This window comes from Rhododendron vialii, chromosome 7a, assembly GCF_030253575.1.
Source record: "Rhododendron vialii isolate Sample 1 chromosome 7a, ASM3025357v1".
NCBI classification, from domain to species: domain Eukaryota; kingdom Viridiplantae; phylum Streptophyta; class Magnoliopsida; order Ericales; family Ericaceae; genus Rhododendron; species Rhododendron vialii.
Genome location: NC_080563.1, coordinates 34307744 through 34327463, shown reverse-complemented (window position 1 = coordinate 34327463; position 19720 = coordinate 34307744). Strand labels below are relative to the sequence as shown.

Sequence of the window (19720 nt, the reverse complement as noted above, 5' to 3'; positions counted from 1 at the left end):
TCCCGAGCTAGGGGATGCGTGTTCTGATGAGCAAAAGGAGTGTTTGTTGGGTTTTGCCCGTGTGGATGCATTTGAAAAGAAAAGGAGATAAATTGAATGGCTTTAATTAGTTTGCATAGGAAATGTGAATTGGGTGGTGTGGAGTTTAATGCTTTGTGGGATTTTGTGGAAGTTTGGTTAACAGCGTTTTTTGGGCTCCCATGTGTAGCATCTATGTATTTATATATTGTTTGTGTATGAAGGTAGCAGAGATAGAAAAAGACAGGAGTACACAATACTGTAGGTGTTTTTTTGTAGTGGGAAAATAGTGAGAACATTGGGTGAGCAAGAGGGTGATATAAATACAAGTGAAATAAACATCTCTCTCTCTCTCTCTCTCTCTCTCTCTCTCTAAAGCAGCGTAGAAGCTAAAGCAGCGTAGAAGCTAAGCAACTTTCTCGGTGGGGGGAGGCTGTCGCCTCCTCCCCGCCACCCCCACCCCCATCCCACAGCGAGTCAATCCACTGTTTCCTTTCCAAGAATAAGCCTCTTTTTAGTTCACTCCATTGTTTGTTCCGCCGATCGGAGATCCGGAGTCCTGTCCGCTGCCTCTCCTCGGTTTGTTCCTCCTGCAGCTCCGGTGGTTTGTCCCTCCGTTAACCAGCGTCCTCCGACAACTGAGCCCCCTCCAGCGTCCTCGGATCCGGCCATGCATGCTTTCCTTGCTTGCCCGACTTCCCCCTTCGTGTCTCCCCTCCCCGTCGGGCGGCAAGGCCTTGATCCAGCCGATCGGCTCCCTCCTCTATTCGCCCCTTTCCCAGTCCGATTGGATGGAATCTTTCGATTGATTCTGACTCCCCTTGTTCCCGTCCCCGTCGGAACCAATCGGAAATTTTCCATGCATGGCTTCTTCCTTGAGTTGGGGTTTGAAGGCTTTTTTTGTCGGAATATGGAAAGTATGCGGTGCGTACTCTTTCCCTTTTGGTGTTACGGTTCGACGCTAAGAGGTTGTTGGCCGAGGTAGGTCCTGGCTCATTGACTAACTGATCTGCGTCGGCCGCCGTTAAAAATGGGCGCGATCCGGCCAGCAGTTTGGTCCTCTGTTCTGGGTTTGCTCGATGCATCACCTACCATAAAGGAGATCGGCTGTTGGGACTGCACGGTATGTGCTTGTGGTAAAGTCTTTTTGCAGGTTTGCTTGGAGGCAGGTTGTGGCGGAGATTTCACGGTGTTTCCGAGTTTCTATGGTGGCAGCCTCCTTACGGATGTGTTTCTAAGTAGATGCATTAGCTTAAATTGTTGCTTTTTAGTTTTATTTACTTTTGTTATGTTCTGGAATTGTTGCTCACACAATTTCCACACTTCCCATACTATGCTCAGTTCTTTAGGCCTCTTATTGGCCTACGCTTGTCGTCGGCGTTTCTAAGCTTTTTGTTAGCCTTTATCTTCTGGCGATAGCATAGTTCTAAGTGTTTTTTGTGTTGTATTTTGTTTGATTAAACCCTTGTACTCTTTCTTTCATATATATATATATGATATTCTTTTTTGATGTCAAAAAAAAAAAATACATGTGAAATCGAGCTTGGGTTGGGTATTTCTTATCTCATCGTACTCATTCAATATCAGCGAAAATTATTCTCTCTTGAAGTAGGCATTGAGGGCGAACCATGTAATTATGCAAATAAGGGCAATGAATATGCGAGGTGGCCCAAGTCTTGTAAGCTCCTAGTTGGAGCATGCCAAAACCTTCATGTATGATATATATAAGAGCATCCACATTGTAATAAGCAAATTGGTATGGATAATCAAACTTAACAACAATGCTAAAAAAACACCTCACATTGTAATAAGCAAAGTTACAAGTCTTTTAGTAAATAATTAAATTCCATCCATTCTATAACCAAACTTAACTTTTACCAATAACCAAAACTCAATAATCAAACCCAATAACCAAACTCAAAACTAAAAAACTAAAAAACACCCCACATTAGAATCGTCTCAATGAGACGAATAATTTAGTGTGGTCGGGTGTGTGATTAAAACTCGTTTGTAATTGGACATAGGAGCATTGCATATTGTGGGGTTTTTTTTTATAAGAATGCAAAAATAACCAATGTGGAGGTAAAGTTTGTTAAGTTTGATTATGAATTAAATAGATAATCAAATGCTGACGTGGCATATTTTGATTATTGAATTTGATTATTCCCATTGCGGATGCTCTAATGTGGTCCTTGTTGACTTCTAGATTTACTAGTTTCCACCTCAGTAGCATAGAGCTTCCAAAATTATGCCCACCCCCAACTTAGGTGCTTGCTCCAACCCTCCTGACTAAGGAGCTTGATGAGAGCACGTTCCTTACTTATCTTCTTCCATTCAGATTGATTCCCCCTTTCCCAGCCATGAACCGCTTAAGCATCAACGCGTAGTCATAACCCTAGCAAATCATGTATTACCGCCAAGCATGTGGTGCCACAGCAACCAAACATTAACGTTAGAGCTTGGAGGAGGAGAGATGGTCAAGACGTAATAGGCATCATCCGACCCAAGATACGGTCACTCAATTGTATTTTCCCCTAGTTGGAACCTGGATCAAAGAGATCAATGACCCTCATCTCACGCCTTCTTCGAGACCACCATGGGTCGAAACCCAAAATCCTTAGCTAGCCATGAATCAAGCACTACCTTTACCCTTCTAGCATTACTAATTCTCCATCTCATCCTAACCAAAAGAACCTTTCTTCCCTCCAAAATAATGCGACATGTCCACCACTGGTTCAAATCCATCTAATCGACAAAGAAAGGAGTCACATACAACGAAAAGAAAAAATATCAAGGAAGATGAGGAAGGCGGATAAAAAAAAAAGGGAAGATGAGGAATAGTACTTTGCCTTCAATACACATTGCACTAACGAGGTTTTCCTGTCAATAATCTCCATCCTTGTGCAGCATGCCCAAGTTAAAAGAAGACCTGTCCCTAGACGTCTAAACCAAACACCACCGTCAGATTTCTTATAGCGTAGCTCATCCCAGGAATGCACATGAACTCCCCTTTTATCCCGTTCACCAACCCCACCAAAAACCAGCCTCGGCAGTTGCTAGTTCATTACACCACCCTTTTCAGTTCTCCGAAAGTCTAAAGCATGACATCACTTGATAAAGGATTTTACTCAGAGAAGCTGGAAACTTCCATTGCAATTAGTTACCGATATTTAGTTATTGCAGTTTACCTCAATACATACCAAAATGCCGTAGAGCAATGTCATAATATATCCATAGTTTCTTTTTATCATCCCATCACAGGTTATCAAGCAGGATTCGTATATACAACCCCAGGGGACCATGGTTTTGATACATGTTTGCAATGAACGGAGCAACCATACAACATCCCCCGTGATATCACAGATATAAACTCAGCTAAAAGATGAAAGGCATAATGAATCCGGGAAGAAATTTACAAGGAAAAAGGAAATAAATAAAAATAGAAACACAAAGAAACAAGTCTAGACTATCCACTTGTTTTCTCCTTTATCATTTTTGTTTTCGTCAAGAAAACCATACAGAAATCTGTCATCAACAAAAAACAATACTGACCAATGCTGGGTCTCATTCTACCAAAATGCCAGGAGAAAGCAGGGAGCGACATAAATATCATCAACACCAAAATGCGGCAATTATTTTGATCATCGAGGGAAAAAACCCCAAACCATTGCAACCTCACATCTTACTCTCTCAAAACATGGTACAAAAGCCAACAAAAAATCTAAATAACAGCAGTGGTCAAGCTACATAAGAGACGATGGTAGTAGAATTTTTCTCCTTCCTCCAAACCAACCCAAAACTCACATCATAATGGACCATTTCATGCTGATGCTACTGTTAAACCAGCCATTAAGATATGCAATTGTGCATGTGTGTGTGCACGCACGCATATAGAGAGAGATAGGGAGAGGGAGGGAGAGTTACAATGTCCAGCCATTAAATATGCAATTGTGCATGTGTGTGTGCATAGAGAGAGCCAGGGAGAGAGGGAGGGAGATAAGAGTTAATATGTACCCTTACAAAAAGTGTATATAGCATTGAAATTAAAGTTGAGAAGAACCTACTCTGCTGAAAGATAAAGGTCATCGAGCTAAAATTAACATTCAAAAAGAGGCCTAGTAGAAACTTCCCTCAAATACAAACCATTAGTGAATTCAATCCAGATCCAGTGCAAGCCTAAGAGACAGTAATTTTGCTGAATATCTTCACACCTCCATGAAACTGAAAATAGCCCTGCAATAAAATATGTTCATATTAGAGTCCATACAAAAGGATCTCTTTATGGAACTTTGCACAAGTAGAACTATAAGTGCTATACTAGCCTAAAAAGATAATACATACTGCTATAAGCCACATTCACAACCAAATATGCATTACCAGAGGGAAAGTCAAAACAGCACGTATTTCTTCTCCCAATTATCAGTCTCTCCCTCTCTCTCACTACATAACTCAATGTAATCAAAACGTATTCCACTAATCTGCCCACAAGTTAAAAGCATGCCTAACTCTTGCCTTGAAGAAACATAACCACCACTTATTCACCCTATTTCCTATGTGTAAGACTGTAAGAGGGCATATACAAAGAAATCCTTTTGTTGAGCACATTATACTGCTTTTCACGTATTTTCTTGCTTGCTCAATACAAAATTTACAGACCTAAATCAAGATCCAAAACCAGGCAACTAAAATATGGTGGTTGCGTTGTTTTTCTCCAAATACCAACATTGGCTAATTGATCAAACAAAAGCTAATCAACAGTACAAATAGGTAACCATGTTGTAATTGTACAAGTTTACAATTAAATTGTTGCTTCAGGGGATTGAAAGGGAGGAGGAAACAGGAAAGGGAGTGTTTCCCTAGGAAGCTATTTGGGTGAGTCACAAGGGTAGAGAGAGAAGGAAAAAAATAGCGCACAAAAAATATGCTGGTAAAATTAGTAACCAGCCCAGAGGGGTCAAAAAGTTCCTTCAACCATCAAGTATATGTGAGCACCATCTTCCTCCACATTTCCAGCTACTTTGACCTCTTTCAATTCCATCCACCCATCACTCCTACCAAACAAAACGAACATCATATCTCCTTCCCACATAGTCCCAAAATCGTATTCGGGTTCATATTCTACTGGTTCTCATGTCTAGTATCACTTCCACTTGGACAGTTCCAAAGCCCAAGAAAGGAAGACACTCGAGGTTTCTAAAACACAAGAAGTCCATTTAAGGTACTAAAATGAGAACATATAAGCCCACACTTATTAAGACCTCATTACGCAGGGGAATGGATATGTCTAGGGACTCCAGTGACCAAGCTCATAGATGGGCTACATCTCAAGCAAAAACCTTCATATTCAATATATAAAATTATAAACACTATGGTCCTCGTTGACTTCTAGGTTAACTAGTTACCACAGATGACTATATTACCACTTAAACTTCCTAACATCAGATTCTGAAATCCAGTTCAAAGATTACTCCTATGGCCTTGCATCACTTGCGTAGTAGATTTATATTTTCCAAAAACATACCAGCAAGCTCAATAGACCATTGAGGGATAAGCGACACACATCACAGAGATTAATCAGGGTCACAAGCACAATACCGAATGAAATGCCACTTCTAAATTACGCCACCAACATCAAGGAAGTGGGAAAAGATGCTAGAAATTTTTTTTGATAGTTGGAAACTTGGAATCATTAGCATCTGGTTGTGTATACATTAGGTTTTGTTTAGTTACGTTGCAACCAGGAAAACATTCAAGTTCTTTTGAAGACTAAAAAATCCAATTGACAAACCATTAACACACTCAGCTATGAAGACATGTACGCTTTTATGTTTATATATTATATATATGGAGAGAGAGAGAGAGAGAGGGGGGGGGGGGGGTGGAGGGGAGGGGAGGGGGGGTATGGGAAGGAAGAGAATGTGACATCATCCACTAAAAACACCGGATGTAATGTTGTACAAGTAGAAGGAATCATGGAAACATTTAATCCTAACTTCCAATGAAGTGGCCGCTTCAACCAGTTGGCAGTCGAATTATTCACAAGAACAGTTTTTCCTTTCGATGGTGTAACCTGACCCACAGAAAAGCTAATGCACAAAGCAAAAAGGATGATAGACACCTCCTCAAACAATCATGAGACACATCACTCCTTGACAAAAGGTAGGATTGCCGCTACTTAATCCAAGAGAGGGCAGCGAATCCCTTCTTTCCCAGAGCATACGACCAATCTACCAGTAACTCGACCAAACTACCAGTAACTTGAAAAATACATGTACTTAGCTGTCCCAACTCACTTTTCACCAAAACCAAGATGATTAATCAAGGATTCTAAATTGTTATATTTTCCACTTAAAACCAGAATAATGGAAACGTTTTAGAATACCAACAAGGTTGAAAATCATCAGCCTTATTACTTCATAAGCACGATAAAAAGCTGAATCATCCACATATTGGAAGAGGGTAGACGAGTAAAGATAGTTACAGAAGAAGGGAAGAGGGACACGAGAAACTGAAAACATCATGAACCAATTCAATAACCTTCACCTTGATTGGTGCCAATCGAAATTAGTAACAATATTTCCTACACTCTTAACCAAATATCACCTAGGGGAAGCTAGAAATGACCATTCTATTTGTAATATAAATGACCATTCTATTTGTAATATAAATGATCATCCTGCGAGAATGAGAAGCATGGGATCGACTACAAAAGTACTCGAGCAAAAAATAATATCTAGACCCCAAAAGAAAAACGTCATTAGAATGGATTTGAAGTAATTTCCAGGTAAACTAAAAATGTAACCCCATAAACAAGAAGTTGCATTATGAACTATGACTTGTACAGATTTCCTAAATATTAGTGTCCCTCTAGCCACAGATACATATTAGGAACGCCAGCAACGTGGTGCCATCTAGCATCCAAGATTCCATATATACTGTCATTGCCATACTTCAAGTCAGGCACCATGCCACTATATCGCAATGTGCAGACAAGGGCTAATTTAAACAACTCTAAGGAAATTAGGTACTAAAAAAAGGGCCAGAACTTATGCTCCAAAAAGAGCTTTTGGAAATAGGTTGCAACTAATGGGTAACATTCGTTTATCCACCATGGAATCCCCAACTGTTAATATGCATCTGGAAACATCCTAAGAATGGAGATACAACCTCTATTGCTGAGATGCTGGGCTCAGAATCACGGGAAGTATTTCACAGGAGCTAATTCTTTGATCTTAGAAACATGAGCAAGGATACAAGACATGACTACGATGTGATTTAAACAGATCAGGACACATAACCAAGCAGATGCAGGGAAACAAACAAGGTGCAAATTGTTAAGTCTAGGGCTGCAAACGAGCCGAGCCGAGCTTCACCATGTTCGAGCTTGGCTCGCCTTAATTTCCCTAGGCTCGAGCTTGAATCGAGCTTAGATAAGTTGGCTCGGGCTCGGCTCGCCAAAATGTTTGGGAGCTCGAGCTCGGCTCGTGTGGCTTGCCCAATATGGAGAAGCTCTTACGCAGCACATGAAGAAGAAAGAGAGCTGGACTCTTTGTTTATACTGTTACAGTGGGTGTGAGTTCTCAAAAACTTCCGATGTGGGACTCACCTTTTATCCCTCACAACGTAAAGCCTACCTCAAGACTTGTCCCACATCGATAAAAGGTGTGCAAGGGTATCCACTCCTCCCCTATAAAACCATGCAGTAGACATAGGTACGTGTGTGGTTTCCCATGCTAGGCATGGCAGCTAACACACGGAAAGTAAAACGTGTGGCTGCATAAGCCACGTGCTAAGACGTGGAAAGTAAAACCCAAAGTTGTATATATTCAATATACTATACAACTATATATATATATATATACTCCCTCCGTCCCAATTTACTTGTCCCAAATCTATTATAACTGGATTAAAAAAACTAGTTATATCTTTAAATTGGTAATGAATTTTATATCCAATATGGATCTTGTTTGATAGATTTTGATTTGTTCTATAATACAATGTTTTCAAAATCACCTAAAACATTATAAATTACAAGATATAATCAATTGAAAAGTGGCACGAACTCCCAAAAGTGACAATTAAATTGGGACGGAGGTAGTATATACCAGCTCGTGAGCTCATTCGAGCCAAGCATCAAGTGGCTTGAGCTCGGCTCGTTTATAAAACGAGCTGAGAATGATGGCTCGAGCTCGTTCGTTTATTTGACAAACCAAGTTCGAACAAGCTGTTAGCGAGCCAAGTCTTGAGCAGCTCGAGAGCAGCTGTTCGTTTGCAGCCCTATTGTTAACACGAGAAAAAACACTTTTATTGTTTCACATTAGAAACATGTTACATACTCATGTCTCACTGAAGCAAAATGCTGAAAACTATTCTCAAATTTTTCTGCCTAGGCAGAGTTTAGTTGAAGTCGCCTTGCCTTGCACCCCCCAAGGCAACAATCCATCTCCTTGAGAAGCCTCTCGCCTAGGCGTCGCCTTTTATCTCCTTTGACAACTTTATGATCAATTCTAAAGATTAAAAAAGCTATAGCAGTGTTCAGATGGGTGTTCAATAAGTGTCACGGTATGTCCCTTAGGACACAACACCTTCACAAAAGAGTCTACTCTCCTTAGTTTCATTATAGTACCCCCAAACACAATTTATCCTGACATGTTGCTCCAAAAACTTTAGTAGGCTTCTTGTTAGAATATTAAATGAAGGGACTATAGGGGGCTTTACGCAAAGTCAACTAAACACTGCGAAAGTCATATCCAAGTACTCCTAGAAAATATGGAATATAAGTTGATCAGGTCCAACCCCAGTTTTGATTCTAACCCCACTTTTACTTGATACAAGTTATTTACACAACATATACAGTTTCCTAGATAAACAAAAGGGGAGGGTTCTGCTGATGTAGTAGTTGATAATGTAAAGTTCTAGCTGCTGATAATGTAAAGTTCTAGCTGCTTCTCTGTCAAAAGAGTAGATCTACACTTGCATGGAAGTTGTCACAAATTGGAAATCAAATGAGTGTCACTTAACTAAAGTCACCCAATAAATACCACCATCACCAACTGGCCGACTATAAGAACATTTCTAACCAATCCCACAAGAGATGCAATTCATTGCTCCTGACAAATTGTATATCATATGAGTGTCACTTAACTTGCAGGTTTGGATCTGAGCATTGTATACCTTCACTCAGAGTCCTCCATTTCCTAAAGGACTGAGAGAATTACGAAGATACAGGCACACATTAGGGTTTCCCCCGGACCCCCAATTTGTTTGACCAACCACCACCATATTTATCTACTTATTTCCCATCAATCCATGCACATTCTTCCTAACTTGGTAACAAATCAGTCACATATCGAGGTTCGTTCATGACAGTGGATCATATTATCTCCTTTCTCTGTAACTGTTGCACATTCTCTATTTGAACTCAAACAAGTTAAAACCACTTTTATTCATGCTTATAAGTTAGAGTTTTCATAGGGGATGATGAAATCTAATCATTAATCTAACAAACAGTTCACTGGGGAATGAAGTTTGACATAATTCTAAAATGTTCTCATTGTTAACAACTAGACTTTAGAAGCAATACAACAGAAACCAAATCCAAACAAAAATTCGAAGAAACATATCCGTCTAACACTTGAATTGTCTATAGTAAACTCAAAGCAAAAATAAATAAAATCATACCAAATCACTGCTGCTGATTCTGCTGCTGCTGTTGCTGCGACGGAGGTGGCATCCCAGGGCGAGGCTGCCCGTAAACCCCCCCAGGAGGTGGCGGCATCCCAGGCCTCGGTGGCGGCAGTCCCGGCATCCCCGGCCTCTGCTGCTGCTGCTGCGGCGGCATCCCTGGCCTCATCATCTGCGGCGGCCCCACCATCGGCCTCTGCCCGAACTGCGGCGGCGGCCCCATCGGATTAAACTGCGGCGGCGGACCACCCGGCCTCGGCGCGAACTGTGGCGGCATCCCCTGCGGGGGCGGGCCCCGCCCCATCGGCCCCGGGTATGGTGGCGGCGCCATCTGCCCCGGCGGCCGTATCATCATCGGCGGGGCCGACATCTGCTGAGCTGGCATGGGCGGGCGAGATATTTGTGGCTGCATCATCCCCGGAGCTGGCCCACCCACTCCCCTAACCGGTCCAGATAAACCGGGCTGAGCCTGGACCAAATTGGAAGGGTTCACGCCCCGACCCGCTGCCCGGCCCATACCCGGTCCAGCCATGGCGGCAGCGGAGACGGCTTTGGCGCGGGACTCTTCGGGTGGTGGTGGGCCCTCGACCGTCATGGAAATGACCTCTTCGCCCCTGAGGAGGACGAGGCCGAGGGTACGACGGTCTTCTCGATCTTCGGGTTTTTTCGTGCCTTTTGCTGGGGGGAGTTTGCGCCACTCTTCGCAGTCGCCGAGGACAAGGTTCATGTGGCGGTCGAAGGCCATGAATTTTCCGACTAGCTGGCGGCCGTCCTGGATCGTGACGCGCATGCGGTAGTTGATGTACTGGAGCATCTTGGAGCTCTTCGACATCGACATTGTGGGAAGGTCCGGAGAGAGAGAGAGAGAGAGAGAGAGAGAGGTGCGGCGGCCGTGGGGGATTGGAAGGGTTTGGCTGGAGCTAGGGCTTTGTTTTTTAGGGTTTTTTAAGGGGATGAAAAGCGGGGGAACAGTGAAGGCAGAGTTATAGGAGTAGCAATTTTAGCTGAAATTTAATTACCAATTGCGCCCTTAAACTATCGCTTATTGTTATTTTGCCTCCGAGTTTTCGTTAGTTTGGCGGTGGTGGTAAAGGTTTTTACACTGCTGCCACCCACGTAGATTTGTTCACAGATTACGATGTGGGACCTATTTCGAGTTTTACACAAATAATTCAAGTTGTTCAGTAAATGTAAAAAAAAATTAATGGTCTCCGTAAAAAATTCAGCTCAATCCGATACCTACAAGTGTTCGATCCAATTATCTAGCTTTTCATTCAGATTTCAAAATAATGAAAAGTTAGATGATTGGATTGAGAACCTATATGTATCAAATTGAGATGATTTTTCATGACATCCTTTGAAAAAATGTTTTACATTTAATGAACTGTTGGATTGTTTGTTTGAGATCCAAATTGTACCCTACATAGTGATCAGAAATGCTAAGGGTACAACAAATCCCGTACAGCGGTTGCGTACAGATCCATTTTTCGTCTGTCTCGGGTCTTACAAAGATGGTTGGAGCCACTCATTTTGTTCAATAAATATCGTTTAGGGTCCCTGTAAAATTTCATTTCAATCCGATACCGGTAAGAACGTTTACGAATCATACAACTTTGCTTCAGAATTTGGCTTGAATTTCTGAAGCAAAGTTAGATGATTCCTAAAGATCTTTACCGGTATCGGATTGAGATGATTTTTTACAGAGACCATAAACAATATATTAAGAACAAAATGAGTGGCTCCGATCATTTTTGTGATACTCGAGATGGCCGCAAAATAGATCTGTATACGGCTGCTATACGTGGGTTGCTGTACCTGTAGCACAACTGGTGATATGTGCACAATCTATTTTTAAGTAGTATGTGTGAACGGAGTTATTGAGGTTTTTACTATCAAGACAAAAAATCTGTCTACATAGAATGTCTATAACGCCCCCAATTTTAGGTACGTTAAATAGACAATTTTATTGAAAACTTAAATGGAGTCTGACTCATTATTACATAATAACTCTCATGAGAGCACCTTTATTACACAAGGGAAGGGAACTAAGGTTTCTAATGCTTCGTTTGCTTCGATGTAATGGAATAACGCCCCAAGCGTAGGGCCTAAAACGTCTGTTGAAGCATAATAAACCGGAAATCCAGGATCGTACCCAAGGGAATAATTATATGGCTTGATCGGATTTGTAGATACAAGTAAGGGCTTTCGGCTTTTAGACAGCCAACTTTGTTTTACTTTAACGGTGGAAATAAAAGGCTAAATTAAAAAGGAATTACTAGAGAAAAGATAGGCTAGGTCTAGGAATTATTAACGCCCAAGACCCGAGCTAAATCACACTTTTCACCCAATTACACAATTCAAGATACTCGGTTAAAGTTCTCAAATTGGAAAATAAAATGATTTGAGAATCAAGCTAGCTCTAGAATTCATTTGGCAAATACCTCGTGCGAAAGAGCTCTAAGCATCATGTGTGGTGGGTAGGCGAAGCTCCCACCTACACATGATCAAAGAGGTTAACACCTCGGTGATTTGACAAACAAATCCGAACCCCACATCAATTTTCAAATCAAAGTTTAAAACTTTATTGGGTGCAAAATGCAATTTTCACCCGAGTCATGAGATGCTAATCATCCCATGACCTAACCCTTGAAACTACTCACTCATATCTAGAGAGATAAAAGCAAGCAAAAATCTACTCAACATAATTGAAAAGCAACACTAGAAGAAAATTAGAGATTAAGATAGATCGGGAGAAGATAAACAACTTTAATTAAGGTAACAATAACAAAAAGTAACAACTAAGGACAGAAAATTAAAAGATAAGTGCTGGAAAAATAAAGAACAACAAGAACACTCAAGAACAATTTGAATATAGATCTAGATCTAAAATTAGGTAAGCAAATCTAAGTCTACACCCTTGTACAAAACAATGAAATAAGCTTTTATACTTCTAAGCTCCGCGCCTGGAATATTCTCCAGATGCTCTGAAAATTCGACTTTAAGTCCTTCGGTATCGATCGCGAAGCCCTCAACTTGCTGTGCTAATGACCTCAGTATTGATAGATGCCCAAAGGTGGTATCAATACCGAAATGGTTAAGGGCTGCCACTGTGCCACTCGGTATTGATAGACTATTTCACTTGGTATCAATACCGAAGCAATTAGGGGCTGCTGCATGATGATCTCGGTATTGATAGGAGAAATCTCAGGGTACCAATACCGAAGCAATTAGGGCTGTTTTGAAGCTCAGTACCGATTGACTAAATTTCTTCTTACCGATGCCGATCGATCTAAGCCCAGCCCTTGGTCTCTTGCTTTGTCTTGCCAGCCTGCCTCTTGCTCGGGCAAAAATGGGTTCTGCTCGGGCAAATCTACTTCTGCTCGGGCAATGACGTTCTACTTTGGCCAATTCAACTTCTGCTCGGGCAAAGACATGTCTTATGCAACGAAAACTCCCTTTTTTGGCGATTTATCTACAAAATAGGACTAGAACACTATACGAGCAAACAAGTTAATAATAACTAATAAGTAATTAAATTCGCCTAAAACTAGATACTAGCGCACCCTATATTACATTCTCGGGTGCTTATCACCTAACTACAGCTCGGCCTACTCCTCCATCCTTGCCAGCTCTTCGGCTCCAAAAGCCTCCAAGGTGTACAGCTTACCCTGCTTATCTACAAAGTCTGACACATTATACCAGCGTCGCCACCAGTATAATATGTCAGGGTCACCAAAGGTAACACCATGAGCTACGAAAGCTCAGCAGAATAATCCCATACCCGCTAACCCATAACTTACAAACAATAGAAATTATACAACAAACAGTAACAATAACACATCCACATTCGATATTTCAACTATCGTTGGTGTCCATGATTTTCTGTATTTCTCCTACACGACTCATCGTAGACTGTGTCACCATTTTCCACTTTTCTTTTTCCAAATCAACGTTTCTAAAATTTGTGTTTTACACACTCAACCTCGGTTCCGCCGCTCCGAGTTCTCGAGTATCCGCACAATGGTTCCGCCGCTCTGGGTTCCCATTGGCACACAATTGCATTGGCACCTCTCCGCGGTAACCAAGCCACACACCCTACCTCGGTTCCGCCGCTCCGGGTTCCTGGGTATCCGCACAATGGTTCCGCCGCTCCGGGTTCCCATTGGCACACACACACACAACTCACATAATGCCACCAAAATTGGTCATTATGTAGTTTCAAAATATTTCCTTCTTTGAACACTTTTTCCTTGTTAACCACCCCCTAGGTGCCATGTTTCTAAATTTCTTGATTTTTGTATCTCGTTTTCATGCAATGACTCCGCGGTAGGACTCTCCACACAAGTAAATCATACAACATTCATTGAAATCTTGAAACTAAACTAGCAAGATCATCCAACTCTATATTATTTAGCATGTTCAAATCACAATTTAAAGCATAACGCCACATGTACGGACGCCCTTGGAGTGAAAAATCACTTATGCTTTATCATGCATCTCAAACATTATAGGTGACAGATAACCTTATATACTTAGAGTTAGAGTGCAAGAATAATCTACTTTTCAAGATACGGTTCTATACTATACGTAGAGTTAGTAGACTAGGGACTCTACCTTTCTTGTTGGCTGTAGTGGCGACTACGGGAAAAATGGGTACGTCAGGCGGAATAACTTCCTACGGTATGCTTTCGAAAGTTTCGAAAGAGAAAAGTTTCTCTTGAAACTAGATCTTGACTACTATTACTACTACTTTTGGATCGAGAGGGTGGTTGAGGAGCGGTTTAGTGGCAGTCTTGGATGAGTTTCTTGAAAACACAAGAAGAACTCAAGAACACCAAGAACAAGGAAGAACAACACAAGCTTTCTAGAGAGAGAAGTTGAAGAATGGGATGTGTGAGTTGAATGCTTGGACAATGGTGCTATTTATAGCAAAAGCCTTGGCTATTACCCAATGGATAAAATTTTTCCTAGCAATTATTATCCAATGGGTAAAGATTTTCCTAGAAAAATAATAAGCCAAAAGGTACAAGGTACTAGATTTCCAAATCAAATATCTCATTAAAGTAATCTAATTATGCACATGTTCTTATTAAACTATTGGATCATATACTTTAGGAAATCTTGGGCTTTATATAATATGATATATATGTACTCATGTCCAATATTCAAATATGAAAGTGGTACCAAGTATCTAATAAAATAAAAGACTAAGATTCTCCCATTTAAGAAACCTATAAAGTACTAGTACTATAATATTACTAGAAGTACTTAGAATCTAGAATTTAGATTTATCCCAAATATTTTAATGCACAAAATCACATGAAAAATTTAAAACTTGATTATTTAATAAAATCATTGTACCTTGTTGGAAAATTGGAGCTATTACCCAATGGATAATAATTTCCATTATAGTTAATAACCAATGGATAATAGAGAGGTGGGAGAGTACCCAATAAAATAAAATAAAGTCCTTTGCACATGTGTTTAAAACATATATAATACTATATCCATGTACTAATCCACATATTTTAATAGGAGGCCTATTGTCCAATGGACAAAGATTATCCTAACATCTATTGACCAATGGGTAAAGGCAAAAGGTTCATCTAGTAACTAGGTGAGTTTGGTTGCTCGGTTCCTCCAAGTAGTCAGTTGGAATCTAATTCGATTGGCCCCGAAGGACTAGAATCTAATTACGACAGATTACTGAAAGTAAAAATAAGTAATTCAAATAAAATTTAAATTTTTAACGAAATTTTTACCTTCCAAAAATCAGGGCTGTTATAATCTATCCCCCTTAAAAAAATTTCGTCCCCGAAATTGGCTCGCGACTACAGATTAGACTAGGTCGCTAAACCGATCTCGGAATCATCGACTATCCCCTTTAAAATTAGAAGTAGGTCACCATCAATCGAATTAAGCCTCTTCACTTGCTTAACGAGATGGGGTTGAAGTTGCTTCTGCTGTCGCACAATTTTTCTCGTCCTACGCCTTTGGTAAGGTTTCTACCGTAAACACCAACGTCAAATGCAAAACCTCTACCAAATCATCATGCGGACCCGTATCCTACAAATGCTTTCCCACCTAACAATATTAAACCCATTTCCAAAAGTTCTTTCAATTGGGTCTTGAGCTCTATTAGTTCGGCAGGGGCCATTTGATACGGTGCCATGGAGATTGATGCTGTTCCCGGTTGGAGTTCTATAGAGAAGTCTATCTCTCTCTCTTGCTTGGTAAGCCAGGAAGTTCTTCAGGGAAAACATCAGCGTACTCGCACACGACGTGTGGTAATCCTACTTCCATCCTATCGGCTTCTCCCAACTGGAGGCTAGCTAGCCATCCAAACAGTTAATTCTGCCACCTGGATCTTCTCGTTGTCGGGCTCACCGTCTATCTATCCCCCTTAAATTGGGAACGAGTCCCTTCGGGGGTATACGCGGTCACCATCTTCGGATGGCGGTCTATGACCGCTCGATGTACTAATAACTAGTCCATCCCTGGGATTACGTTGAAATCCGCCATGTTGATCACTCTAAGATCGCAGTTTAAGCGTAGATTGGCTACTTCTAGTTCGCACCCTCTATACACTAGACTAACAGCTATACTTCCCCCAAACGGTGATGTTACTATCATACTCGTACTTAGGGGTTCTGTTTCCAGTGCTAGAGCAGTTACGCAGGCAGTAGATATAAAGGGATGCGATGCTCTAGAGTCAAACAAGGCTTGCACACAGGTACTATACAATAATAGCGTTCCTTGGATCACAGAGGGATCCTGCTTCTGTGCCTCAGTTTGTAGCGCAAAGATACGCCTTCCAGTGCTTTACTGGTATCCCATGGGCTGCTTGTCCTTATTCTGCCCATTCTGTTGCTGCAATGGGCCTCTAGGGTTTTGCTTCTCAAAATCGGTCTGCTCAGGTTGTTGAGCCTTCTGATTTCCAAAGCTTCCAATCCTCTCCCTTTGAAGTTGGGGGCAATCGCACTTATAGTGTCCCATAGCCTGGCAGTTGAAGCATTGAACTGTCGCTAAGTCTCGACCACCTCTCTTCTGCTCGCCACTTTCGGAGATTGCAGTCTTCCAGGGTTGGTTGCTTTAAGGCGGGATAGAGGGTTTGGTGGGGTAGGGTCCATGGTTGCTGTTGGGGGGTTGGGTTCGTATTGGTCCGCCTATCGCCTTCTTCCATCGAGTTTTGAAGTCTCTCCTCACTCTCTAGCCGAAGAGCACACTTCACAACCTCGGCATAGGTGGTGAAAGCTTGAGCTACCACAGCCCTGCGAGCAGTAGTCAGCCCCCACTCGAACCTTCTGGCCTTCTTGTCCTCAGTTGGTATGAAGATTAGGGCGTAACGGGACAGTTCCTCAAATTTGGCCGCGTACTGGGTAACGGTCATTGTTCCTTGTTTCAGATTCAGGAACTCTTGTTCCTTGGCTAAGCGAAGAGGAGTGGGAAAATATTTGTCGAGGAACAGAGTCTCGAACTCGGCAAAAGTCATGGTGTCGACGTCATGGGTTGCCTCCATCAAGTCCCACCAGTAACGGGCTTCTCCCTTCAGCTGGTAAGTGGCTAAGGCCATTCGATCTCCATCTTGGAATTCCTAGAGTTCGAAGGATCATCTTGACCTCGTTTAGCCAAGTCTCGGCTACGACTGGGTTAGTGTCTCCATGGAAAGTTGGGGGTCGGCGTTTACAGAACTCGTTCATTGCTGGAGTTCGGGTCATAGGTCCGTCGTTATGGTTCTGGTTTTGGCGGTTAGCGTTCAGGGCAGTGACGAACGCTTGCATGATTTGGGCTAGGTCGGGATTCACGTTAGAGGGTCCTCCATTATCGTGTCCTAGTCCATTGCGTCGGTTCGCCATCTATGAGTAGAAATCGAAAGGGGAAGGTTTTAGTCTGCTAAAACATATTTCTTTTTGCAAATGGTGTTTCTTTTAAAAAATCAAAAATAGTTTATCAAAGAGTATGTAACAGTACTCTTTTAATAAAGGTAATCTTTTCACAATTAAGCAAAAAAAATTACAATCATAATCATGGAGTCCTACTATAATGGCAAATTGGCAAGCACGAGGATGAGTAGTATCTACAATAAGCCTTTTATTAATAACATAGGAAGAGTACAGCTTAGGGGATGCTTAAATAGACAGAAATGATCCTAGTTTTCGACATCCTACATCCCGAAGGATTACAATTGCTCCTAGGTCGGCCTAAGATATGCTTAATTGGTATCCTCGATTTCTCGCCCTCCTCGAGGTTCCCTCCCATCTCTCATCCAAAACTTGGCGCAAACAACGTTCGTATTCTTTTATGATCGCTGCGAGTGCGACGATCACGGCGAGAGCTCAGTACCAAAAGGTGTTGAGACGGTTATTCTCGGCAAACCACCGTGGCATGCATATTGTGAGTACCGCACAAAACAAGACGAGGGTGAAAAGTTGCAACCATAGGGTTTGGATTGTTATGGTTATTTCGGCTCGCTCGATTTCTCGGAATATGGTGTCTTCCGGAAATCCTCGTCGTCGGGTTGCCATGGCTCGGCTCGGTTCAATAGGATAGGATTTGGAGGGGTTATGATGGTGAGGGAGATGATGAGATGGAAGTGGTAGTGGGGTATATATAGGGGACGGAAAAGGGGTGTTGTGGAGGGAAAAGATTGAAAATTTAAATTTGAAGTTTGAATTTTGAATTTTGGAGGTTGAAATTTTTGAAATTTGAAGGTTACGGGGGGTGTGGTTTGCTGCGCCTAATGGGGTTGTGCTCGGCACTAGGTGCTAGGTTCCGCTCTCGTCGTTTAAGAGGCGTGGAAAATATTTATCCAAGAACGAGGTGCAAGGTTTACTAACACCAAAAATGTTTTCGAGTTTCTAAGTTCCACATTTAATTCTTGATTTAAGTCATCATCCAATTGTTCGGGAATTCCCAGCTCGGCGGTACTGCCAATTTTCGCGCCTTGCTTCAATCCAAGGATTGTTTTGACAGAATTCCACCCAATTTGGGACGGTAAACTTAAACTCAATTCACGTTTGTGCAATGGTCAAACTATCTTATGGTTCTACCCATTCTACCCATGGCCGAGATTTTGAACCTAAAGCTTTGATACCAAGTTGTAACGCCCCCAATTTTGAGTACGTTAAATAGACAATTTTATTGAAAACTTAAATGGAGTCTGGCTCATTATTACATCATAACTCTCATGAGAGCACCTTTATTACACAAGGGAAGGGAACTAAGGTTCCTAACTACAGCTCCGCCTGCTCCTCCATCCTTGCCAGCTCTTCGGCTCCAAAAGCCTCCAAGGTGTACAGCTTATCTTGCTCATCTCCAAAGTCTGACACATTATACCAGCGTTGCCACCAGTATAATATGTCAGGGTCACCAAAGGTAACACCATGAGCTATGAAAGCTCAGTAGAACAATCCCATATCCACTAACCCATAACTTACAAACAATAGAAATTATACAACAGATAGTAACAATAACACATCCACATTCGATATTTCAACTATCGTTGGTGTCCACGATTTTTTGTGTTTCTCCTACGCGACTCATCGTAGACTGTGTTACCATTTTTCACTTTTCTTTTTCCAAATCAACGTTTCTAAAATTTGTGTTTAACACACCCAACCTCGGTTCCGCCGCTCCGGGTTTTCGAGTATCCGCACAATGGTTCCGCCACTCCGGGTTCCCATTGGCACAGAATTGCATTGGCACCTCTCCGCGGTAACCAAGCCATACACCCTACCTCGGTTCCGCCGCTCCGGGTTCCTGGGTATCCGCACAATGGTTCCGCCGCTCCGGGTTTCCATTGGCACATACACACACAACTCACATAATGCCACCAAAATTGGTCATTATGTAATTTCAAAATATTTCCTTCTTCGAACACTTTTTCCTTGTTAACCACACCCTAGGTGCCATGTTTCTAAATTTCTTGATTTTTGTGTCTCGTTTTCATACAATGACTCCACGGTAGGACTTTCCACACAAGTAAATCATACAACATTCATTGAAATCTTGAAACTAA

General features: G+C 41.8%; 1 protein-coding gene and 1 long non-coding RNA gene across 2 annotated transcripts; one reads left to right on the top strand and one right to left on the bottom strand.

The window, feature by feature from the left end:
* The first annotated feature begins 378 nt into the window (after window positions 1-378).
* Window positions 379-1387, top strand: LOC131334102 (uncharacterized). Its single transcript, XR_009202051.1, has 2 exons — window positions 379-897; window positions 985-1387. It is a non-coding gene; the product is annotated as an uncharacterized LOC131334102 (long non-coding RNA).
* A 2628-nt stretch (window positions 1388-4015) lies between these two features.
* On the bottom strand, window positions 4016-10648 carry LOC131334872 (uncharacterized). The gene is made up of 2 exons (XM_058370173.1): window positions 9700-10648; window positions 4016-4251 (listed from the first exon to the last, which is right to left on the bottom strand). The coding sequence occupies exon 1, from the start codon at window positions 10538-10540 to the stop codon at window positions 9704-9706; it is 837 nt and encodes a 278-aa protein (XP_058226156.1). The 5' UTR covers window positions 10541-10648; the 3' UTR covers window positions 4016-4251; window positions 9700-9703.
* Window positions 10649-19720: the final 9072 nt, after the last annotated feature.

Excerpts from the sequence above, each read along its gene's own strand:
- LOC131334872 (XM_058370173.1), bottom strand. The coding sequence starts at position 10,540 with ATGTCGATGTCGAAGAGCTCCAAGATGCTCCAGTACATCAACTACCGC.